This window comes from Lepidochelys olivacea (genome assembly GCF_965140295.1).
Source record: "Lepidochelys olivacea isolate rLepOli2 genome assembly, chromosome: 24".
NCBI classification, from domain to species: Eukaryota; Metazoa; Chordata; order Testudines; family Cheloniidae; genus Lepidochelys; species Lepidochelys olivacea.
The window spans coordinates 13,199,763-13,224,620 of record NC_140434.1 but is presented as its reverse complement, the minus strand read 5'-3'; the positions used below and the strand labels follow the sequence as shown (position 1 = coordinate 13,224,620).

The window sequence follows — 24,858 nt, the reverse complement described above, 5'->3', positions numbered from 1 at the left end:
GGCAGCCCAAGGCAAAAGGGGTGTGCTGCAGATACTGAGGGGACACACTAGGGGGTGCTGTGCCAAAGGGGTCATGGCTCTCCCCAACCAGCAGGGCCAGCCCTGAAGCCCCAGGGCAGCGCTTGAGGGCACTGTGGGGGTTCTGTGCTGCAGGTGGGCATGGCTCTCCCCAGCTGGCAAGACCAGCACCGAAGCCCCAGGGCAGCACTAGGGGGCACTGTGCTGCAGGGGGCAGGGCTCTCCCCAGCTGGCAGGGCCAGCCCTGACACCCAGCGCAGCTCACTGGACAAGCCCGCAGACTGACCTGAGAGCCCCTCACATTTGGCATGAACCCAGTGCTCGCACTTGGCGCATTGCATCATCTTGCTCTCGTAGTCGTTGTCCTCGTAGCAGTGAGAGCAGATGGGGCAGTAGTTACCTGGGGGGCAGAGGGGTTAGTGCTGCACATGGGGCTGGCACCCCCAGAGGGAACAGGCCCCATTCCCCATCCCGAGCCAGTCCCCTGCCCTGGGGCCAGATGGGAGCCTGTGTCCCCTAGAGGGGAAAAGGCCCATGCACCATTCCTTGCTGCCCTTATCCAGCCAGCCCCCAACCCTGGGGCCGGATGGGAGCTGGCGTCCCCTAAAGGAGAAAGGCCCCGCATCCCATTCCCCACCCCCCTGAGCCAGCCAGCCCTCCACCCTGGGGCTGGATGGGAGCCTGCATCCCATAGAGGAGAAAGGCCCTGCGCCCCATTCCCCACCACACACACCTTTGTCATAGAGCAGGGAGCAGGGGGGGCAGAAGCTGTAATCATGGGACCACTCTGTGTCCCAGTTCTTCCCTGGGGCAGCCCCACAGCTCTTGCAGCGGATGCAGGCAGAGCAGATCTGGGGAGCCAACAAGAGCGTTAGTGTGGGAGAAACGCCCCCCCTCACAACACCTCAACCCTGCCGATCCCAGGATAGACCCTGCCCCCTTCCTCCCCATCCTGGCACGGCCCTGCCCCTGTGCTCACCCAGCCCCTCTTCTTGCGAATGGGCTTGCTGGGGTAGTTGGGGCCCAGGCAGGCCGGGTGGTAGCAGTTGCGGCAGCGCTCGCACTCCAGCAGGGGCTGTGACAGGGCAGAAAGGAGAAGGCAGGCATGAGACACGGATGGAGACCCCCTGCCCCACCCCGAGATGGCGAGGGCTGAGATGCAGCTGCCTCAGGGTGAGGCCAAAGGCTGATCACCCAGGGCCCCCTCACCTGGCACTGAGGAGGAGGGGCTGGCAGGGGGTGGAGGTTGTCGGGCCCCTCTGGAGGCTGGCAGGTTGCCACCCCCTCCCTCAGGTGTCCCACCACTCCCTGCCACCCGTCAGGTGTGCCCAGTGGCTGCACTGGGGGTGGGGAGGCTGGTCCACTCTCGGGTGGGGCAGGTCACCCAGGGTCCCTCGCCCGGCACCCTCTGGGGTCGGGTGAGTAGCTGGTCACCCAGGGACCCCCTACCTGGCATTAAGACACAGCCCGGCTGGGAATTCCCAGCTGCTTGGCATTACCAGGTTTGGGCAGGAATGAAAGCCGAGCCCCAGTCACGCTGCCCACGTGGGTGATTTTGGGGAGCAGAACGGAATCACCCGAGGGGGACTAACGGGCCGGACACTGGGGTTCACACCTGGCTTTTGGCGGCAAAGAACTGTACAGAACCCAGAGGAGTCAGGAGGTGGGTGTACAGCGCAGGGGGAGGACGGACCTCAATGCTAGGCATTGGGGCCAGCCCCGACTGCCAGGGAGAGCCCCCCACCCGCGCTCCCTGCAGCACAGCGCCCCCTAGTGCCGTGCTAGGGCACAGGCTAACGCTGCCTGGCGGGAAGGGCCCCGACCTCCTGCCAGGGCACCTACCTTGGAGACCTTGTTCTTGCGCCCACACACGTGGCAGAACTTGCAGCGGCGACAGCACCAGTTCGCTTCCTGCTCCCGCTGTGGCTGCTCATCCTCCTCCAGGCAGAACACGTGGAAGGGGTCGCAGCAAACCTGGCAGAACACCAGCTGGGGAGGGGACGGGCCGATGAGATGGCTCCGCCCAGAGCCAGGAGGGAACCCTGGAGTCCTGGCTCCCAGCCCCCCGAGCTGGGAGAGAACCTGATCTCTGGGTTCCCAGCCCTCCCCACAACCACTAGACACCCCCCACCTCCAGAGCAGAAGGGGAACCCCAGTGTCTGGGCTCCCAGCACCCCCTGCCCCCAGAGCGGGGGGAGAACCCCAGCATCCGGGCCCCACGCTCTCACCTCATGGAAGCCCTTGCTGGCGCAGAGCAGACACACGAGCTGGGCTGTGACAGGTCCAGAGGTCAGGATGCTGAGCCCCCCCATCAGCCACACGTTCTCCAAGTCACAGTCTTCCTGCAAGAGATGGTGCCCACCCCACAGCTATGAGCCTCTCGCCCTGCCCACAGACGGCTTGCTGGGACCCTGGAGACAGACATGGGCTGGGGCCGCAGCCAGGGACACAGAGCCATGCCACCCTCTGTTCCCACCCACCCCACAGGATCCTAAGTGGGCAGGCCAGAGGGGACCCTCACACCGTGGGGCACAGGCTGGAGATTCCTCAGTGGTGCCTCCCAGCTCAAAGGGAAGCATGGGGACCAGCCTCCCCACCCCCAGTGCAGCCACTGGGCACACCTGACGGGTGGCAGGGAGTGGTGGGACACCTGAGGGAGGGGGTGGCAACCTGCCAGCCTCCAGAGGGGCCCGACAACCTCCACCCCCTGCCAGCCCCTCCTCCAGCCCTGCCTGGTGGGGGGGGGGGCTCCAGCACCAGAAAGGGGCTTAATTCCTTTGCCCCACCACCTGTGTGGGACTGAGCTGCCCTGTGTCCTCAGCACCTCAAGGGGAGGGGGCTGGAGGCTCGCGCTGAGATGTGGAGCCAGTGCTGACACCCCTCCCACAGTAGGGCCGAGTTGGGTGTGGATTCTGCCCAACACTGGGGACCAGAGAGCGCTGCCCCCTCACCTTGAAGTCAACACGCAGACGGTGGACCCCGTCAGTGGATTTCTGCTTCCCGTTCCAGCCATTGGGGAAGGAAGGGAACGAGCCAGAGGAGAGTGTGTCCTGGGGGGAGAAGGAGGTCAGTGGGAGGGAAGGCAGGGGACCTCCACCCTCTAAGGGGCATCAGCTCCCATCTGGCTCCAGGGCAGGAGACTGGCTGGCTCATGGGGGTAGGGAAGGGACACATGGCCTTTCCACTCTGGACGGTGCGGGCTCTGATCCAGCCACAAAGCAGGAGAATGGCTGGCTCAGAGGGCAGAAAACAGGACACGGGTCCTGGAACCAGCCAGTGAGAGCTGTGCCAGTCATGTGGAGGCCTGGATGGAACAAGGTGGGGTTCCCCATCCTGGCAGACCCCTGCCTGCCCACCCATGATGGTGTTCGCACTGGAATCCCTGGGCCCCATGCAGGCTCCTCTCCCTCTGCTCTGGGCCTGGGTCCTTCCAGTGCTGGAGCATAGGTGCATCACACCCCATACACTGCTCACTCCATGCCTGGGGCCACCTCACCTTCTCCAGCCTCCTCCTCGCCTTGAGCTGCACGACGGGCTGCAGCGGCGTCCTCCGCGGCCGGCTCTGCTCCTCTGCCTCCATGGGGAGCAGGTCTGGAGGGGCAGAGAGACTGTTAGAGGGCCAGCAGCCCCAGCCCACCTGCTGGCACGGCAACATCCCAGGCCCTGACCCCTCTGCACCCCAGGTACCCAATACACAGGTGGGGGAGACAGCCCAGGGAAGCCAGCAACCTGTCACGGGGAGAGGGGAGCCGGCCGCCACGCAGTGGGGGGCGGGTGGGAGCCAGCTCAGGCGCAGGGGGGACGGAGGTCCCAGCAGAGCGGCTCACCCGAGTCACGGGAGGGCTTCCTACGGGGCGTGGTGGAGCCAGGCCGGGGCTCAGCATCCGAGTCATCCGTGGACTCGAAGATGTCGTAGGAGGGTCTCTGCTTGACGCAGCGCCGGGCCGACTTGCGCTGCAGCAGGGCCTCCTGCTCTGCTGTCTCTGTCGCCCCCAGCATCAGCTCCCAGGGCGCTGGGAACTCCTCCTGTGAGTCCTCCGAGTCCCGCGCCACCACCGGCTTCACCACCGTGCGACCTGTGGGCGGCCGAGAGTCACTGAAACACGGGGCCCATGGCACTGCTGGCCCCATCACTGTGTGACCTGCAGGCGCCAGCCCCATCGCAGGGTAGCCAAGAGATAGCCCCCACCATCCCCACAACCACACAAACCACAGGGGGCAACCAAAACACACAGACAGCCCCAGGTGCCATGGGAGCAGCTCAGAGACACAGACGGGTCCTACAGCCCCACCACCAGGCAACCTGCCAAGAGACACTGATACACAGCAATGCAGCAGCTGCCCCCCAGCCCGGCTCCTCTCAGTAGGTCGCAGACCCATCCGCCCCACTAAGCGCCACATACGCAGTGGCCTCCTGAACTGTCCCACTATGGCTTCTCACAGCACCCACCTCCAGTCAACACAACCCACCAGCTCATGCCTGCCCCCCATGCTCCAGATCCACCCCCCACATGGGACCAGGCACCCAAGTGAACACGGCATGCTGGGCTGGGGCCAGAGATCACACCCCACCCCACTGTGCTCTGCACACCCCCCACCCCAAACAGACCCAGATGCTGTAGGGATGGGCCCTGCCCCAGGGGCCTGTGATCTGCAGACAGAGCACAGAGGGGGCAGGGGCCCCACAGGGGGGAGGAGGGAGAGAAGGGGCAGGATAGAATGCAGGAGTCCTGGCTCCCAGCCTAGTGCTGGAGCAAGTCTGGTTCCGTGAATAGCTTCCTCCCCTCCCCCATCCCATTGACACACACCCCAGGGCTCCCCTCCTGCCCCCCACACACCCAGCACCACAGACTCCACCCCACCCATTCCATCTCTCCCCCCAGCCACATATGGCTCACGACCCCACACACACACCCCTCCCCCACATACATGCAGCACCCCCCCCATTCCACTCCCCCTCCCCAAGGGGCTGGGACCTTTCCCCCACACACAGGCCTTGAGCCTTCCCAGTGGCAGCAGCACAGAGCAGCCTGTGTGCCCCCCAGCTCAGGCCCCCGCCACAGCCTCCTCCTGCCCCACCATGCTGGCTGCAGAGCAGGGCCGGCTCTGGGTGAGCTGGGGGCAGGGAGCGGAGGACAAAGGACAGGGTGGTGGGGCTAGGCCAGTTTCCCTCCTCAGCCACAGAGCAGGTGAGGAGGGCTGGCCTACCCACAGCAGGAGGAGCTGGTGCAGCGTCCACAGACCCTGCCCGAGCTTGGGGGCTGCCTCCTCCCCTGGCAGGCCAGGTGTCTCAAAGATGCAGCAGGCCCCTCCAATCTAAGCAGGCAAAGGGGGGGTCCCAGCAGCACTGAGGAAAATATCCGGCTCTCCTCCAGTGCCCCCATCCATAGATCTCAAAAGCACCCCACACAGTGGGGAAACTGAGGCACAGGGCGATGACAACTTACTCGCTCACCCAGCAAGCAGAGCTGGGAACAGAGCAGAGGTCTCCTGCGTCCCAGCCCAGGGCTGTATCCGCTAGGCTGCGCTGCTTCCCCAAGCTCAGCAATCCCTGGCCTCAGAGCAAACACCCACTGGCGAGTTTCACCCTGGGCAGTTTCCCGGCCATTTCCCAGCTCAGCAGCTATGCCATGGTGAAGACACGCAGCCCTGCTGGGCCCAGCAGTGCCACAGGGACTCATCCCTTGGCCAGGGCGCCCGGGGCCTTTCCCCCACAAGGATTGTGTGGGACATGTGGACAGGTTAACCCTAACCCTTACTGGCCACTCATGTGCCATCCTTGCCAGCAAGCTCTCTCACAACCTTAAGGAAGGTGCATCAACTTCTACACTACGTTAACTCTGAACCTTAATAACAATATGTGTCAACCTTGCTGTGTTCACTCTGAAACCTAACAACTCCATTATAAATGAACAACACTAGACTGGCAACCTCGGGTTGTGTTAACCCTGATCCTCAACTACTACCCCACAATTGTTGTTGTGTTAACTCTGAACTCTAATGAGATGCCACTGCAGCCCTTGCTACTTACAACCTCTGAGCGTTTCCCGGACAGGATCGGGGAATGGAGCTAGCCAGGGAGGTTAGACGTATGCAGAGCAGGGGGGTGTCCCTCCTGAGGGGGACTGGGTCCTCTCTGTGAAACACATGAAGAGGACACTGGCGAACTAGCAAGGAGGCAGCAAGTGAGAGCTGTGACTCCATTCCAACCCCACCTTGCACCAACATCCACCGAACCCAGGAGTTCTGCAAGGACAGCTTCTAGATTCACACCGTGGCCCGCAGCCAGAAGAGGGCATACAGGCTGCTCCCCCAATGCCCCTGGCTCCAGCAGTCAGACAGGAACACCCCAGATATTTTCAAAAAGGGTTGCTATGGGCCAGGGGAGGGACACTGTGGCGAAGGCAATGGGGGGGGGGTCACTCAGTAGGGGGAGCTCTCCCCTAAGCCACTGATGGCCCCAGTGCCGCACTAGGGGCTGCTGTGCTGCAGGGAGCACGGGCAGGGCTGGCCCAATTTCCCAGGGCGATGCTGGGCTACAGGGGACAGGATGGGGAGCTCTGAAGGTCCCTGGAACATGCAGCTCAGAGCCTCAGAGGACTGGGTGAGCAGGACCCAGCTGAGGGTGCCCTCCAGGCTCTGCCATGGCGGTTTTGCTGTAGTAGGATGGGGTATGGGCCCCAGATGAGAGTGGGCAGGAAGAGAAAGCACTCCACCACCCGCCCACCCCCACTGCCTGCAGCGCTCAGTGTACAAACCCAGCGTGTGCGGGGGTCTGCAGCACACAGGAAGCCCCAGGACATCTAAAGGTTACTCAGCAAGACACTGGCAGAGCCAGGGAGAGAACCCAGGAGTCCTGGCTCCCAGCCCAGGCCCCTGCCAGGCTGCAGCAGCACTGGCTTTACCTTTCTTGGAGAGCCGCTCCATCTTGCGTGCCTCGATTTTATCGCACTTGCGGTACCTGCCAGGGCAGAGAGCCGGTCAGAGTGAGGGGGCCACAGGCGCGGGATCGCAGAAGGGGGCAGCAACACGCATGGGTATGTGTGTGTTGTGTCCATCACATGTGATGCGAAGGGGAGCTAGCAGGAGGGTGAGTGCATTCACACAGTGCTTTAAGGGGAGCTGGAGGGGTCGGGGGAAATAATACAGGGAGCTCCGGCAAAGTGACATGACTTGCCTTAAGCCACACAGGGGCACAGTCAGGGGGAAAGCATAGGAGTCCTGGCCCCCAACTCCCCACTCTAACCACCATGCCTCACTCCCTGCCCAGAGCCAGCCTGGCAGTCGGGCGCCCGGCCCCCTGCCCCGGGGACACTCACACACAGCACTGTTTCTTGGTGTTGGGTCCCCCGAACTTGGGCTTGTCCAGGCAGTTGACGCAGGCCCCGCAGTCCTGCAGCTTCAGGCAGCCCTTGCACTTGCCACAGCGTGTCATGCGGTTCTTCTTGCCTGAGTGATGGTGGTGGGGGACGGGGCGGCGCACAGGGGCCGGGGCCTTCACCGCCACTGGCTCCACCTTCCCCCGTCGTGCTCGCCCGCCCTCGCTCTCTGAGGCGGAGGAGGTCTCTGTGGGGGAGATGGCAGCGGGGTTACCATGGGGTGCCCCTGGGCCCACCATGTGAGGCATGGGGCCGCCTGCAGGACAGCACCCCGTAGCACAGTCCCCCCCCCCCCCCCACAAGCCCTCTCACCCTGCCCCTGCAGCACATCACCCCCTGCCAAGCCACCTCATAGCGCAGCCCCCCACCCCACTGCCATCCCTGCAGCACAGCAGCCCCCTCCAAACCCTCCCACACGGCACCCTGCTGAGCCACCCTATAGTGCAGTCCCCCACACCCCACCCCACCCCTAAATGCAGCCCAGCACTCCCTGGCGTCACCCCAAAGCCAGCACCGATGGTGATGGAAGAGTCACCCACAGGGACAGCCCTGCATGGAGGCACCGCCCTGAGTGGGCACCATCTCCATACTCACCCTCGGCGGCCGGCGAGGCAGCGATCTCCTCCCGCTCGCGCAGGGGCAGGGCACTCAGGCGGGGCATGTCCTCGGGCACCATGGCACGCGACTGGCCCAGCGCCACTGCCGCATGCCGGCACACATGCTTGATCCGGGGGCCCTGCACTGGGGACTCCTGGCCCTGTGGAGATATCACAGCAGGTTGGGTACCAGAGGCAGAGATGCTGTCCTGCAGGAAGTGCCACGAGGCCAAGAGGCTGCCTCGCTCCCCAACCACTGGGAGGGGGTGTGCGGAGCAGGGCTGGAGAAGATATATCCTCCCCCCACCACTGTGTTCCTCCTTGTCCCGCATCACCTCTGCACAAAGCCCCCCACCCCACACACAGTGGCAACGATCCAGCTCCCAGCCCAGCATACCAATTTCTTGATCTCGTTCCTGTCCACGCTGGCCAGGTCTGGCACAGCCTCCCCCGGTGCAGCCTCTGCATTCTCCTCCGATTTGACGCTGGGTGATGGCTGCAGGCGGGACACAGACAGACACAGCTGTGACAGCACAACCAGAGCTACGGGGACAGACCCCTTTCCCTCTCTGGCTCTGGGACATTGGTGGGCTTGGTTAAGGCATCAGGTACCCAGCACTGCAGGGTTCTCTCCCTGGCTCTGGGAAAGGAGTGGGGTCTAGTGAGTTAAAGAGGGGGCTAAGAGCCAGGATTCCTAGAGCCATGGATAGAACCCAGGAGTCCTGGCTCCCAGGTCCACCTTCATGCTCTAATAGATGCCACTCCCCTTCCAGAGCTGGGGACAGAACCCGGGAGTCCTGGCTCCCAGCCCTGCCCTTCTCTAACCATGCATCTCCACTCCCCCTCCCAGAGCTGGGGAGAAAAAGACAGTTACTAACCTTCCCTTATCTGTTGTTCGAGTGCTTCCTCATGCCCATGCCATTATGGGTGTGTGCACGTCGTTTGCACCGTCGCTGGAAGACTTTCCCCTAGCGGTTTCCGTGGGCTTGGCTCTGGTGCCCCCTGGAGCAGCACCTCCATGGCACGGTAGATAGGCACCAGCCACCTCCTCAGTTCCTTCTTGCCAGCAACTCCAACAGAGGGGCAGGTGGGCAGGTTGTGGGATGGACGTGAGCAACGCATCCTGAAGAACAGGGGTTACGGAAAGGTTAGTAACCGTCTCTTCTTCTTGGAGCGCTTGCACATGGCCAGCCCAATGTAGGGGACTCCCACACAATCCATCAATGGGGGGGGGGGGTCAGAGTTCCTGTGACACTGAATGAAGGAGCACTGCCCCAAAGACTGCATTGTTCCTTGCCTGCTGGGTAAGGGATAAGTGCCCATGAATGTGTGGCTAGAGGACCAGGTATCTACAAACAGAGCATGAGCCACGAACGCTGCTGGTGAGGCCTGTGACCGTGTGAAGTGCGCTGTTAAGCATGGGGGAGCCATCTTTGCCAGGCCATAGCATGTGCAGATGCAGGACATTATACAGAAGGAGGTCCTCCACAACAAGACCATGCTGCCTTTCATCCTTTCTGCAACAGCAACGAATAACTGGGTGGACTTTCAAAAGGGTTTGGTCCTTTCTATGTAAAAGGCCAGAGCACGTCTAACGTCCAGAGAGTGCAGCCTCTGTTCGTGTCTATTAGCATGAGGTTCAAGACAGAAGATTGGAAGATGTCCTGACTATTGTGGAAATGGGAGACCACTTTCAGAAGGAAGGACATGTGATGACACACACAGACTTTGTCTCAGCCATGAAGTTGCCAAGCGGTCAGATGCAGGGACTGCATGCGGCCACGGCCCTGGGAGATCAGAACTGGCCACACTGGGAGACCAACTGGGGCATCTATTGAGAGGTCCAGCAAGATTCTGAACCAATGCTGGCGCGGCCATGCTGGTGCTAGGAGAATCATGTGGGGTTTGTCCCTTTTGACCCTGAGGAGCACTTTGCAGATGAGGGTGTGGGAGGAAAGGAGTAGAAGGAACCGGCCTCCCCATGACAGATAGAAGGCATCTGAGAGAGACACCAGGCTGTGTCCCTGGTACGAGCAGAACTGGGGTATTTCCTTTTGCTTCTGGTTGCAGACAGGTCCACCTAGGGAAACCCTCACTTCTGGAAAATAGCCTCCAGGACGTCCAGCCAGAGAGACCACTGGTGATGACTGGTGAAGGACCTGCTCAGGTGGTCTGCAAGCCCAGAAGCTAAGCAGCCTCCAGGTGAATGGAGTGGGCTAAGCAGTAGTCCCAGAGTTTCAATGCCTTAGACACAGGGGAGAGGATTGGGTTGCCCCTTGCTTGTTTATATAGAACATTGCTATGGTGTCCATGAGGACTGACACATCTGCCCCAGAGCTTGCAACAGAAGGCTTGGAAGGCAAGGCGCACTGCCCTTCGCTCCCTGACACTGATATGCAGGCAAACCTCCTGTGTCCGGAGAGGCCCCGGGTGGGCTCCCCACCCCATATCTGGGGCATCTCACACCAGCTCTACAGCTGGTGTGGGCCTTGCAAAAGGAACACCAGCACACACACTGTCCTCACCCAGCCACCACTGAAGGGCGTTGAGCATCGTCTGGGGAAGAGCCACCACTCGGTCTAGTGAGTGACACCTGGTAAAATGTACACCGCTGCCAGCCACAGCTGCAGAGGGTGGAGTCTGAGACGTGCACTTACATGGTACAGCGTGCAGGAGGCCATGTGCCCCAGGAGCTTTAGGCAGCTCCTGACTGTAGCGGTGGGGTATGCTGTCTGGCCTGGTATGAGGGCTGAGATGGCCATGAAAGCGGCTCTCCGGCAGGCAGGCCCTTGCTTGAGTCATGTCGAGGATTGCTTCTATGAGTTCTACCCTCTGGGCGGGAGTGAAAGTTGACTTCTGCTCATTGATCAGGAGTCCCAAGCTCTTGAAAGCGGATAGAACAATTTCCATGGGTTGTTCCACTCGCACCTTGGACTGACCTCTAACCAACCGTTGTCCAGGTCAGGACAGACATGTGCCTCTCTCCTCCCGAAGAAGCTGCCCCCTCTGCCATGCATTCTGTGAACAGTCCCGGGGCAGCTGAGAGGCCGGAGGGCAGAACAGTGAACTGACAGTGGTTCCAGTTTACCACACACCGAAGGTATCTGTGTCCCCGGAAGAGAGCTATAGGTCAAGGGCGGCATACCAGCCCCCTGGATCCAGCAAAACCATGCAGAACTTTAGCTTCTTTAAGAACTTGTTAAAGTTTGAGGTCTCGGATAAACCCGAGATCCCCACTGGACTTTGGAATCAGGAAGGAGCAGGAGTAAAACCCCTTGCCACTTAGTTCCCCGGGAACCTCCTCCACTGCCCCCGCCCTTAGGAGCAACTGCACTTCCTGGGCCAGGAGATTTTTGTGAGGAGGAATGGGCAGGTGGTGTGGGGAAGAGACAAACTGCAAGGCTTCTCCTACTTTTGCCGCGCAGAGCAACCACCAGTTGGACATGATGTTGGCCCAAGCTCTGTAAATGTGGGACAAACGGTCCACAAATATAAGGCCAAGATCCAGGTACTGGGCTGGTGCCCTGTCCTCAGGTGCCCCCTCAAAAGCATCGTCTGTTCCCCGACAGTTGTTTCATGTGTGCAGACGTTGAGGCTGCAGAGGAGTGAGAGGCTGGTCTCTTCCTGAAACCCCTATTACTCTGTCACCTGAAGTCCTGCCTCTAGTGGGACTAGTAAATATGGCCCATGGGCTGCGGCTTATCCAGGATGGGACAGTCCAACAATGTCAAGGTCACCCTTGAATCTTTCAGGCTGTGCAGCTGGGCGTCAGTTTGTTCTGAAAATAAGACTGCCCTTCGAATAGGAGGTCCTGAACAGTCTGCTGGACTTCATGGGGGAGGCCTGATGACTGAAGCCAGGAACTTCTCATGACAACTCCAGTAGCCATTGCCCGGGCTGCTGAGTCCACGGTGCTTAGGGCCGCCTGGAGGGATGCCTTGGCTATGGCGCTGCCCTCTTCAGTCATGGCAGCAAATTCTGCCCTAGGCTATGTCTACACTGGCAATTGAACGACAAAACTTTGGTCTTTCACAGGTGTTCAAAAAACCCACTCGTTGGGGTGGAAGATTTTGTCGGCAGGAGAGCTGACAAACAGCAGCTACAGGACCCTACTTTTGGCTGCAAGGCTGTAGCAACACAGTCACTTTGCTAAAAGCTGGGTAGTGTAGACGTAGCCCTAGAGTCAGAGGGCAAGAGCTCTCTGAATTTTCTGGACCGCTGACCAGGAATTAAAATTGTGACAGCTAAACGGAGCCTGGTGTTTCGCGACCCTAAGCTGGAGGCGGCTGTGGAATAGATTTTCCTCCCCAGGAGGTCCAGCTTCTTTGCCTCTCTGGCCCCCTGCTGCCTCGCGTCTCCTTCTTGTTGGCTGCAGTGACAACCAGGGTTACAAATACCTTTATGCTGGGCTCCTTTAGGGGCAGGAAATACTTCCTCTTCACCCACTTGGCCTTAGGCTGGAGAAAGGCTGGGGTCTGCAACAAGGCCCTCACAGGCTGCAGAATGGCCTTGTTCAGGGGCAGCGCAATTCTTGCTGGCCCTGAAGCAGTCAATGTCCACCAACGCTGACCTGACTCTGTGATCTCCTCTATCTGGAGGTTAAGGTTCTGAGCCATCCGACACAGGAGCTCCTGGTGGGCTTTGTAGCCATCCTGCGTCGGGGCTGCAGCCATACCCACCACTGTCTCATCGGGGAGGGTGACAAAGTGGTCTGGACCATTGCCGGCACCTGGTTCTCCTCCAGCCCTGGCAGTCTCCTGCCGGTGTGGCTTGAGAACCCCTGATCTCTGCCCCAGGAACCAATCCTCTTTCCAACAGGGATGGAGGGGGTGCGCTTGTCTCTGAGGGTGCCAAAAAGGAGTGTCCCCCATGGGAGCCCTGGACCTGTGCGGCCAAGGGGTCCAGCATCTGCCATTGGACGGAACCCCACCCTGGTGGGAAAAGTCCCAGGGCCATATCCGTGGGGGGTCTGATCTGCCTAAGGTCCGGTCCCTTGCAAGGCACATGACTCTGCCTGAGATTCGGAGCGCAAGGACTGGCTCCTAGGTGACAGGATGGCGCTGTGCCTCATGGGGCCCAATGACTGTCTTGCTGGGGGCGGCGCCACAACTGCTAGCGGCGTAGGGATTGCGACCGGTACTGGAGACGAGACAAGGCATCGCTGAAGCAAGCATGGCCTGGGTGCTGAGTCTCCCAACGACGAGTGGGATGGAGGGCAGTGCCTCGCCATAAGAACATAAGAATGGCCATACTGTGTCAGACCAAAGGTCCGTCCAGCCCAGCATCCTGTCTACCAACAGTGGCCAATGCCAGGTTCACTCCCTCTGGGGCACCTAACAGGTAATGATCTAGTGATCTTTCTCCTGCCATCCATCTCCACCCTCTGACAGACAGAGACTAGGGACACCATTCCTTACCCATCTTGGCTAATAGCTATTAATGGACTTAAATTCATGGAGGTTATCGAGTTCTCTTTTAAACCCGGTTACAGCCATCTTCATGGGCTTGACCAGGACTGGTGCTTGCCCTCTTAATGACTGTCTTGCTGGGCCCCGCAATGCCTGACTTGTCCCTCGTAGACTGCAGTTTGGAGACAACGGTGCCGGTAGGGGTAAGAGGTTTTGCACTGCCCCATAAGCCTCTGGTGCTGCCAGGTTCATGTCCTCTTCTTGAGGAGCTCCCCACGTGGGGAGCTCCTCAATACTGGACTTGACAGGTCTCCCATCCCTGGGGCTGGAGTCAATGGGCTGGTTGAGATGCACCCGGTTGAGAGTGGTTCACCACAGCTCAGTCATCCCCCAACGCCCCGATCAGACTTCTTTTTGGCCCCAGTGATGTGGGAAACAGTGCTGTGTCATCAGTGCAGACTTCTTGGGTGCCAGAGATGCGTGCTGGGGACCCGACAGATGCCAGCGCGCACCTGGTAGAGGGAGCGCTCAGTACTGGGTCTGGTCACCGCTCTGAAGCGGGACAGAGTGCCATTTCCGTAAGTAGGAACTTCAGTTGATTCTCTATATTTGGGTTCTTGAAGTTCCTACAGATCTGGCACTTACCCTAGATGAGACCCTCTCCTGGACACTTCAAAACATTGCTCGTGAGGGTCACTAACTGGCATGTGCCCGGCACACTGTTTAAACTAAGTCCTGGGACCAAGGCATGCCCTGGGGCCAGGGCGGGTGCTTACTAGAAAACTAACTAGCTTTATACTTATGCTAACGAACTATTTACGCTTATCTACCATCTATTTACAGGAAGACCACCATGAGGGGATCTATTGCTGAGCAAGAAAAGATAGTTCCAGACAGAAACAAAACAACTGAGGAGTCAACAGGTGCCCACCAATTGCGCCGTGGAGGCGCCACCAGAGTCAACCCAACAGACACCACTTGCGATCAGGGGGAAAAAGCCTTACTTACAGTGACCGTGCATGCAACACACGCACACCCATATTGGAATGGGCATGAGCAAGCACTCGAAGAAGAAACCAGGAGTCCCAGCTCCCAGGAGTCCCAGCTCCCAGAGCCCCCTGCTCTAACTGCTCGACCCGACTCCCCTCCCAGAGCTGGAGAGAGAACCCAGGAGTCCTGGCTCCCAGCCCCATCACCTGGCCCCATGGGAAGCACGGTCATTAAGGCAGGCTGACAGGTCAGCATGTACAGCGCCCCCCACTCTCCTCCCCGCCCAAGGCACCCGGAGACCCAGTGCCCGCTTCCCTTCCCCCCCCCCGCACGGGGGCTTGGTCTCTCACCGGGGCCAATCTGAGCAGTTGCTGCTGGTCAATCTTGAAGAGCTGCACCTTGGCACGAGTCAGCAGGCTGTAGACTTTGTCCATGCCCGACAACTGGGCTGGCTGTGCAGCCGGCGCTGCCTCCTCCCGGGTGGGTGCCACAGCTCCCTGCTCCTCGGCCTCACACCCAGAGCCCTCCTCCTCGGACTCATGGCTGGCCAGCGAGGCAACGCGGCGGATGGCTACCTTGCGCACCACGCCTGGCGCGTCCACATCCTCCATCTTGATCAGCTCTGTGTCTGGAGGGGCAGGCAGGTGCTGGGGGGGCTCCCCAAAGAGGGGCAGGGTTAGGTGATTCGTTCGGCCCAGCAGCCGCTTGCCACTGCGGGTCACCACAGGCTCGTAGTGGGGGGAGGGGGGCTCCGGCCGAGGCACGGGGGACAGTGGGGGGTCCTTCCCGGCCTCGCTGAGGCACATGGGCTCCGACTCCTCAGCCGACACGGTCAGCGACTCGTAGATCTTCAGGTGGGCTTCACTGGGGGTGAACTGAGGGGCCCGGAGCAGCGGGAGCCGCCTGGCTGGTGGGGAGGGGGCCAGGAGGGGGCCAGGCGGAAAGATGTGGGGCTCCTCAGGGGGCAGCCGGAAGAGGGACTTGCCCGCCTCGGGGGGCAGAGGCGGCGAGGTGCTGAGGGAGGTCCAGCGGAAGGTGGGCTCCCGCAGGATAGAGCGTCGCTTGCCAGGGAGGGTGGGGAGGGGGGAGGCTGGGGGCGAGAGGCCAGGGGAAGGAGGGGATGACGAGAGCGGGGAGGGGTACTCGTCAGGTGAGCGGGGGGGCTGGCCAGGCACCACCTCCTGGCCAGGGGCCTGCTCTGGGACCGGGGGCTCCCTGCGGAGCAGCTCCCCTGCTTCAGGGACCTTGGCCCGGGGCGCTCGCCGGGGGGGCTCATCCATGAAGCGCCGGGGAGGGCGGATGAGGCGGCAGGAGCGGGCGCTCACCACAGGCATGATGAACTGGCGGATATTCTTCAGGAATGTGGCCTTGTGCCCGGGGGGCTCCTCGCCCGCCGCGCCAGCCCCCTCCCGCTGGGCAGCCGCCACCCGCTCGGCCCGCTGGCTGGGGGTGAGGGGCGGCCGACCCCGACCCCGCTTCAGACACTGTGCCCGCGTGGACTGGGCGATGGAGGCCGGGGCAGCTGACTCCTCCTCTGCCTGGGCCGGGCATGTGGGGGACACCGGCCTTTCCTCCCCAGCACCCTCGCCCTGGGCCGGTGGCTGCAGCCGCCTCCGCCGCTTCCACCGAGCTTGAGTCGGAGAGGCCGGCTCGGCTGGTGCCTCATGGGGCCGCTGCTCCTTCGGGGGGGCAGGGGAAGTGGGGGAGCCCCCTGGCGAAACATCCCTCCTCTTTGGTGGGCTGCTCTTCATCCTCTTGCTGCCCTGCTTCCTGCCCATGGGGGGCTTTAGCCTGGCACGGGCCAGCGCCACCCGCCCCGACTTCAGCCGCTTGGCTTTGGAGACGAACTTGAGCAGCAAGGGCAATTTCTTCCGCCCACGCCCAGGGCCCTTCCCCCCAGAGCTCGGCCTGGAAGCCGGGGCCGGCTGCTGGCTCTTCCTAGGTGGCGCAGGGGCAGCAACAGGAGCCTTGGCACCCCGCCGAGGAGCTCCCGGCTTCTTCTTGAATGAGCCGCGGGGGCGGCCCCGTGGCCGGTGGGGCACCATGGAGTCTTGACTCTGCCCCCTTGGGGGGCTGCTGGGGGATGGGGAATGGGGCTTGACCTCAGAGGGCCCTGGGTCCTGCTCGGGAGGCGTCCTGGTGGTTTGGACAGGGCTAGCACCCGGAGGCAAGCTTGGCCTGGCCAGTGGGGGCCTAGATCTCTGGAGCAGCTCAGCCAGGGCCTTGACCATGCGCTCCCGCTGGGCCTCGCCCTTCCTCGGCTTGGCCAGCACCTTGGAGGGGGCAGCAAGCAGGGAAACGCCCCTCTTCTTCCTACTGCTGGCTTGGGGCGACATGCCTGAAACGAGAAAGGGGAGGGGGTGAACCGCGGGGGTGGGACTCGGGACCCCACCCGTGCACCACCACACACCCGGCCAACCAGCTAGTAAGGGTGGTTAACATGTGACAACTCCATCCCAGCCCCCCAGTGCTGGGGGGAAAAGCAGCCATCACCACAAGACCTGGCTTAACACTCGGGGGACAGCAGCCATCAACCCAACCAAGGCCTGGCTTAACACTAGGGGTGGCACTGTGTGCCTTGCAGTATAGAGATAGGAACCCCCCCCCATTCATACCAGGGCACCCCAACTGAGATGAGATCCCCTCATTGTGCCAGGCACTGCACAGACACCCCATATCCATTAGTGTGAGTGCCAGCCGCTGCCGAGACAGACCCTGCCCCAGCTTACATCAGAGCTCCATTGTGCCAGGCACTGCACAGATACAGTGAGAGACAGGACCTGCCTAAACAGCCAGAGGCGTATTACCCCCATTTCACAGATGGGGAAACTGGGGCCCAGGGAGAAGCAGTGAGCTGCTCAGGATGATGCCAGGAGTCAGCGGCAGAGCCCTAGCTTGTCTGGCATCCCTCCTCCCAGCCACCCCCCACTGCACACCTCTCCCTCCCCTTCCATGCTGGAAACGTGCTGGGAACAGACAGCAGGGAAGCCAAGGCTGGCAGGGGGTCTGTGGGCACTGGACAAAGGGAATCCTGCATCCCCAGGAGGGGCCCTCACCCTGACCGGGCACCCTGGGTACTGCAGGAAGCTGGCGTGGCCAAGCAGTTTCAAGCAGAAGAGAAGCATGTTCGCAGTGGGAAGCGGTCTCAGTTTATCCACACCCAAGTTAACTCTGCCAGGAGAAGCTGGCACCTAGACCCCAGCGGGACCGCCGTTATGCGGCGGGGATGAAACAGCAATTCCCTGTTGTCTGCGGGCATGAGCTATGGCTGGTGTAACTGGGCCCACCCTATGGCGGGAGGTAGGGGTAGCTATTTTAGTTAAGTTTCAGAGTAGCAGCCGTGTTAGTCTGTATCCGCAAAAAGAAAAGGAGGAATTGTGGCACCTTAGAGACTAACAAATTTATTTGAGCATAAGCTTTCATGAGCTATAGCTCACTTCCGATGAACTGAGCTATAGCTCACAAAAGCTTATGCTCCAATAAATTTGTTAGTCTAAGGTGCCACAAGTACTCCTTTCCTTTTAAATAAGATTCCTTCCCCCCAAGATCAGTCTTCATGCCAGGCCTTGTGCTGCGATGCGAAGGGACATTGAATGGGGAGGCCCAGCTGGGAGAGCTGCTGTAAAGTCAGTGCAGAGTCCTGGGGGGGACAATTAACTCAGTGTCAGAGCAGCAGGTGATGGTTCAGCTTGAATCGTGCCCTGGTCTGCCCCAGCGAGATGAGTGCATCCCCGCGGGTGTGCCCTTTGATTTCACACCGTGCCTGGTCCTGCAGGTTGGTGCCCTTGGGCCCACCACCCCACTACACCCAGGACAGAGGGAAGTGGATTGTCTTGAGTGTTCAGATTTGAGTCGTAACAGGACCAGAGCCCCACCCATTGCGCACTCACGACACATCCCCTTCACCGTCAGCAGCCTCAGAAAATCCTACAGGTCCTGCAGGCTGACCCCTGTGGGACAGAGGTAGCCTCCAGACAGCAGCCCCATTGCAATCAGAGACGGCCAGGCCCCTGTGCAGCGGTGCTCGGCCAAAGGGGGCTGGGGAACCCCAAGGGCCCCATGGAGAAGCACAGCGCAGGAGACGTGATGAGGGGCTGGGGACGTGGGATGCCAGTGCTGACACCTCCCTGGTGCCGGATTGAGGGGGTGTCCGTGTGGGTCGGGCCGGCCAGTGCCCTCACCTCTCTGGGAGCGCAGGACGGTGCGCAAGGAACTCTGGGAGACAGGCTCATCGGGAGGGAAGCCCTGGAACTCTTCCTGCAGGGAGGGAACAGAAAAGGGCTGTGGTTAGATGGAGGGTACAAAGCTCCAGCCCCAATATGAGCCCTGCCCATACCTGGGGATGGCTCCAGCCACCCCTTGCTACATAGCTACATTCCAAGCAGCACCAAGCTGGGCCTACCCATAGCCCCAGGTCCCACTCTCCCACTTGCCCCCAGGATGACCTCACCCACCTGGCCCCAGCCATACCCCCTAGGCCCCATCCAATACACCTATTCAGAGCAACTAGAGGTGGCCATGTCCACACCCTTTAGGCTCCACCCACCCAGCAGCTGTCCCACATACACCCCCTCCACAGGCCCCACCTACTGACGTGCCACACAGCTGGAAGCAAGTGCCCAGGCAGGTAGGCTGGCACAGCCCCACCGTGGGACAGTGAAGGATCAGGATGAGCAACTGCGGCACTGCCATGCCAGCAATGGGGGGATGAGATAATCCCAGTGGGCTCCATGCTACAGCTATGGGGCGGGGGGCTCCCCATCACAGGGACACAGACTCCCCTTGAGCCAGTAGGTGGGGTGGGCTCCTCCCCCATTGCCAGCGGGACTGTACCCAAGGTGAGGCCTGGACAAGCCACTGGGACCAATCCCTCCTCCAGCAGCCCTCTGCTGAACCCAGCCCCACAGCCGCCATGCGTTCAGCAGCCCCGAATGGGGCAGGCAGTGGAGCCCACCCAGCAGCTGCAGTGATCTAACCAGCACTAACCCCTAAGTAACTCCAACTTGCTGGCTTCCTCCTGTACCGGGTCGCCCGGCTTCCATACTGCACACCGAGACACGGCCCATAGGACCCTTGCATCAGGCACAATCGGGGACCCTCAGATGCCCAAGAGTCAGCACTGCCCCAGCCAGCGTGCAATCCACCACGAGGGGATACCCTGCCCCAACATATGTTGCCCATTCCCTTGCAGCTTTGATAGAGGCCCCAAAGGATAGCAAGGGCCTTAACGGATTGCACTCCCCCAGCTCCGAGATGCAGCTGCCTCTAGGGCAGGACAGCTGGGGAAAGCCGCATACAATGCCACCCAGGGAGGCTTGCCCAGGACTAGATGCAGCTGCCTTCACCAGGGCTTTGGAGCTGTATTCCGGCACCGCTCCAGCTCCAGGCAAAATCCTGCAGCCCCACTGCTTCGGAGCTGCTCCGCGCTCCAGCTCCGGGCTCCGCTCCAAAGTCCTGGCCTTCATAGTGGAGTATGGCAGGCACACAATACATGAGCACTTCATCATCTTGTAGCCGTACCCAGCTACCCGACCCCAGAAGCAGCAACATGTCAGCGGGGTCAATGAGAGACTGTTCCTCAGGTGCCCCATCTCAGCGCCAGATAAGTCATCCCCATGTGGCTGTTTCCCAGCATCCCCCAGAGCTGGCTGGATCTCAGTGCTGGACGAGCCGTCCCTGCACAACATGCTTCAGCTCAACTAGCCCCAGCAGTTGGGTACGTTGGGAAGCTAGAAGCAGCCCTGGGGCATGAACCCTGCACAACAGCGCCCCCTCCTCTCTGCCAGTCAGGTGGTGCTGCCCCTCTGTTGCAGGCTCTTCACAATGGGCTGCTTTGCCAGCTCAAGGGCACCCAGCATGAGCTGGGTCCAAGCCGCAAGCATGCAGGGCTATGCAGGTTCATACCACCAGACTCCCCCTCTCCACATGCCGCCTCAAGCAGCGGCCAGCACTGGGGGTGTCTCACGCACCTGGAGGAGGCGGTGGCGATATTCACCTGTGTGCTGGGGAAGAACCAGGGCCTGCCTGAGGTCAGCCTGGGCACGGCGCTGCAGGTGCACCTGACGGTTCGCTAGGCAACAGAGCAAGGCCAAGCTACGGCAGGACAAACTCCTCGGCTCAGGTGCCAAGAGACCACACCACCCACTGGTACATGGGTAACTCCACTCGGGAGGAAACAGAACCAGCCCCTCTGCTGGCACAGCAGGAGACTGGCAGCCACCTCTACATGCCCCTTGAAGGATCTCCAGCTAGGTCAGGAACCAGCAACCTTACGCTGGCAGAACTGCAGCAAAATGAGCCAAGGAATAGCGAGAGCAGGGAACAGAGCAGGAGAGCTTTTCCTCTAGGGGCTCCAGCTGTGAGTAGGCCCCAGGGCAGGGACCGGCTGGCTCAGGGGGGCAAGAAATGGGTCATGGCACCTTCCCCCTCTAGGGGGCACCGGCTCCAATTGGGCCCCAGGTCTGTAGTGGCCTTATCCCAAGCGCCTTTGCTGGAGTCTGCAGCTCCCAGCACCCCCTGCAGAAGACAGCTGCACTCCACTGTCCACAGGCCCCTGCAACCGGACAACCCAAGGCCCATGGGCTGGGAACAACCAGCACCCCATACCCACAGGAGACAAATAACCCATTCTGCAGGGCAGGCTGATCCAGCGCTGGCCTTCTCCCGCCCCGTGGGATCCCTGCCAGCTGGCTGCCCTCACCGCAGCTGGCCCAGCCCAGCAATGTTGGCACCTCTCTCCAAGGCCGGGCTCCTGGAGTCCCGTGACCAGGTGAAATGCAGCGCTTTCCTCTCCAAACAGGAAGGGCAAGTTCCCCGACCCAGTGTACACAGAGACATACAAGAGTGACGGCTCAAGCTCTGGGGCAGAGATTGGCATGTGCAACATCTAGCAAAGAAGGGTCTGTTCAGGCCAGGACCCTCATGTGCTAGGACAGCCCCACATCTCCATCCATAAACTCCAATTATTTCCAAAGAGAGCAGAGTCACCAGCCCCCTTAGACAGGTGGGGAAACTGAGGTATGGAGGGGGGAGTAAGCCAGTGGCAGAGTTGGGGCTGGACCCTAAGTCTCCAAAGTGCCAGTGCTCCATCCACTAGGCCGCACCACCTCCCCAGCATTGCCTATTCCCTAATCCGGGGGTTTGACTCCTGATTCCAGTGCAGCTCCCGCCCCATGCACAAGACCAGCAACGTTCTCTATGCTGTGCTATGTGGGAGGCCAGCTCAGAGCCAAACCCAGCTCCCCAGCACCAGCCAGCCTGCCCACAGCAAGAGCCCATCCAGACCATACTAGCCTCTGGCAGGAGAAGCATGAGGCATGACAGCAAGGGCTAGGAAGGCTGGTGCCAGAGACTCGCCCCAATCCCGAAACAGGGCACCTTCCTGGCCACTAGCCGCAGCAGCACGAGCCAGCTGGCCGTTCACTGGGGTCCCTCAGGATGAGGAAACCCCCCACCCCTCACTGCACGCAGGCCCACTTGAAGAAGGTAAAGGGGGAGACCATCTGTATGTACCCACAAAGAGGGGCCCATGCACTGAGGAGGGGGCGGGCAAGGAACCAAACATGACTCCAGGGCAGATGACGACTAGTTCACAGCGACTTTCCACCACTGATTGTGCAGGGAGGGCTCCGAGCAGTGCCATGCCTGGGGCAGGTCGGGAAGCTGCTGGGGGTGGCATTGCCAATTGCCACCCAGACTCTGAAGCCAAACTCCGGAGGGGAGCATGGAAAAGCTGAGCCCAGTGCCGGCTACAGCCAGCCAGGGTGAGATGGCCACTACATGTGCCTTCTGCTGCCCAACGCACACCATATGGGCAGGTCTCCCCACAGACCCTCGTCTGACCCACCCCAGCCCAACAGAACTATTCAGGCAGGGGGCACCCAGAACTCCTACAGGATGGGCTCCCCTGGCCAGGTGTCACTTCCCAACATGCAGCATCAAAACTCCTCTACATGTTGATAGGCTACACCCCACAACTCCCTAGCCCCACAAACAATGACACCTACCCCCAAGCAGAACCCCAACACTGTCCCAGCCCCACACAGGGGCCACCTCGACCCAGCTCCATAGAGTCCACTGACCCCCCTAACTTTCCCCTCTCCCACCAGCAGCCACACATAACACTCCTACGGGGACCCACCCCCACAGGTCACCCAGCTCACCCCCAAGATACCCCCTGCCCCAGAGTCTCAGACCCTCCATGATATCCCACCCATCAATCTTCCCCACACCTCCAGCCCTGGGGCCCCAGATCCTTTCCCCATAGGGATGCCCCCCATAGCTTCTCCCTATACTTCCCAGTTCCCCCAGAAACTGTTCAGTCCCCTCTCAGCCCTAGGGTCCCAGCACCCCATTCCCCAACCTCACCAGCCCCCCAGCCCTGGGGCCTCAGTTCCTACCCCTTGTCCCAGCAGCCCCCCAGGCTCCCAGCCACCCAACTGCTCCCCCAAGCCCCCACATTCTCCTCAGCTCCACCTCCCACTCCCCCATAACATCCCCCAACCTCTCCTGCACATGCTCCCAGACTCCCAGCTCCAGCCCTCTCCCCACAGCCCCCCCATGAGTTTCCAGACCCCCAGTTCCCTTCCTACACGATCCCCCCAGCTCTCCCCTCCCCCCAGGTTCCTATCCCAAGGCCCCTCAACCCCCAACTTAGTTCATCTCCCCCATGCTGTAGCTCTAGCCCTTGCCCAAGCCCAGCTGCTCTCCCCAGCCCCAACCCCACAAGCTCCTATGTCAAGCCCCCCAATCCCCAGCTCCTCCACTCAAATTCCCCCCAATCCTCCCCCCCGCTCCAGCTATCCACCCCCCAAGTCGCTCCCCACACAGCTCCTGCCCCCCAACTGCTCCGCTCAAATTCCCCCAACCTCCCCCGCTCCACCTCCTGCCCCCCACAGCTCCTGCCCCCCACCGCTCACCGGCTCCTCCTCGCTGCTGCCCCCGCCCAGCAGGCCCCGCAGGCGGCGCAGGCTCCAGCCCAGGCCCAGAAGGCTCCGAAGCGCCGGGTCCCCCAGGCCGGGCCCGTCCCCGCTGGACCCGCCGCGCAGGGGCAGCCGCGCGCGCAGCCCGGCCCGGGGCAGAGGGCGGCCCCCGCCCGGCCGCCCGGGGAAGCGGCCCCGAGCCCAGGCGGAGCCGCCACCGCCGCCCGCCGCAGCCGCCGCCGCCGCCGCCATCTTTAACCGCTGGGGGGGGGCCTGGCCCGGGGGGGCGGGGCCGCCGCAATAACAGCCCGGCCCGGCCGCGGGGCACCATGGGGGATGGAGTCCGAGCAGGGGCGGCGCCGATCGGCCACAGCGGGGCCGGGACTACAGCCCCCAGCAGGCATTGCGGCTTCGCTCCCCGCCCAGCCCAGCTGCGGCGCACCCCTGGGGGATGGAGTCCGGACGGCGGCGGCGCCCATTGGCCACAGCAGGGCCGGGACTACAGCCCCCAGCAGGTAATGCGGTTCCGCTCTCCACCCCCCCCCCCGGCCCGGCCGTGGGGCACCGTGGGGAATGGAGTCCAGGCAGAGAGGAGCGCAGCATGGAAGGAATAATAGCTCCCAGCAGGCATTGGTGCTACCCAGCCTCAGAGAGAGACCCCGTTGCATCATGGGGATGGAAATCCATGGTGAGGGCAGTTCTTCGATGCACCATGGGAGTTGTAGTCCTCTCTGGCCTGCAGGAAGGGCAGAAAACTTCATCTCCCATGCTCCACTCGGAGAAATACTGTGCAGCCTGGCATAGGTGGCCCCAGCTCCTCTCTTCCTGTCACATGAAAGAGCTAGATGTAATTAAATGACTACGACTCCCAGCAGGCACTGCGGCTCCCACTAGCCGCAGGGCATCATGGGGCATGGAGTCTGGGGAGGGAGGTGCCATGTAACTCGATCGAGACAATAATACGGGGGACTACAGTTCCCAGCAGGCATTGCAGCTGCCAAGGTGGAGAGGAGGGGGAATGGTGTCCAGCAATTCCGCAATGCACTGTGGGAGTTGTAGTCCTGTATGGCACTTAGAACAAGAGAGGACTACAGCTCCCTGAAGGCATTGCCAAGGTAGGAGAGATGCAGTGCATGCTGGGATATGCAGCCCCAGCTCCCTTTCCATCCCCATGCAGCATTGCGAGGTCAACTCCCAGCAGGCCCTGTCTCCACACAGCTGTGTCAGCCATTCAGGCTCAGCAGCAATGTACCATGGGAAACGCTGTCCTAAATGGTCAGTTCCCTCTCACAATGCCTGGGGGGGGGGGTGGCAATTAGCCTACAACTCCCAGCATACATTGGGCTCATCCTGCCCACTCTTAGCCCAGGGCACCATGAGAAATGTAGTTCTGAGACACTGATCACAACCACCCCATAGGCTGAAGGGGATAAAAGGTTACAACTCCCAGGAAGCATTGTGCTGCATGATATTGCAATGCACTGTGGGAAATGTAGTTCTGGGCTAGGCAGCCCTCTGCCCCAGATTTTGCAGTAGTTGTCCAGCC

At 61.3% G+C, this 24,858-nt stretch overlaps 1 protein-coding gene across 1 annotated transcript in view; it reads right to left on the bottom strand.

Annotated features, from left to right (window-relative positions):
• Window positions 1-23,564, bottom strand: part of KMT2B (lysine methyltransferase 2B) — a gene marked incomplete at its 5' end in the record, with an annotated part of 34,669 nt that extends 11,105 nt beyond the window's left edge. The window contains 15 exons of the mRNA XM_084613627.1: window positions 305-418; window positions 752-869; window positions 998-1,093; window positions 1,861-2,007; window positions 2,247-2,360; window positions 2,970-3,068; window positions 3,515-3,609; window positions 3,846-4,094; window positions 6,924-6,979; window positions 7,338-7,584; window positions 7,992-8,154; window positions 8,391-8,489; window positions 14,742-16,729; window positions 18,573-18,648; window positions 23,310-23,564. Of these exons, the coding sequence (XP_084469753.1) occupies window positions 305-418; window positions 752-869; window positions 998-1,093; window positions 1,861-2,007; window positions 2,247-2,360; window positions 2,970-3,068; window positions 3,515-3,609; window positions 3,846-4,094; window positions 6,924-6,979; window positions 7,338-7,584; window positions 7,992-8,154; window positions 8,391-8,489; window positions 14,742-16,729; window positions 18,573-18,648; window positions 23,310-23,564 (3,916 nt within the window). The remainder of the gene's footprint in view (window positions 1-304; window positions 419-751; window positions 870-997; window positions 1,094-1,860; window positions 2,008-2,246; window positions 2,361-2,969; window positions 3,069-3,514; window positions 3,610-3,845; window positions 4,095-6,923; window positions 6,980-7,337; window positions 7,585-7,991; window positions 8,155-8,390; window positions 8,490-14,741; window positions 16,730-18,572; window positions 18,649-23,309) is intronic.
• Window positions 23,565-24,858: the final 1,294 nt, after the last annotated feature.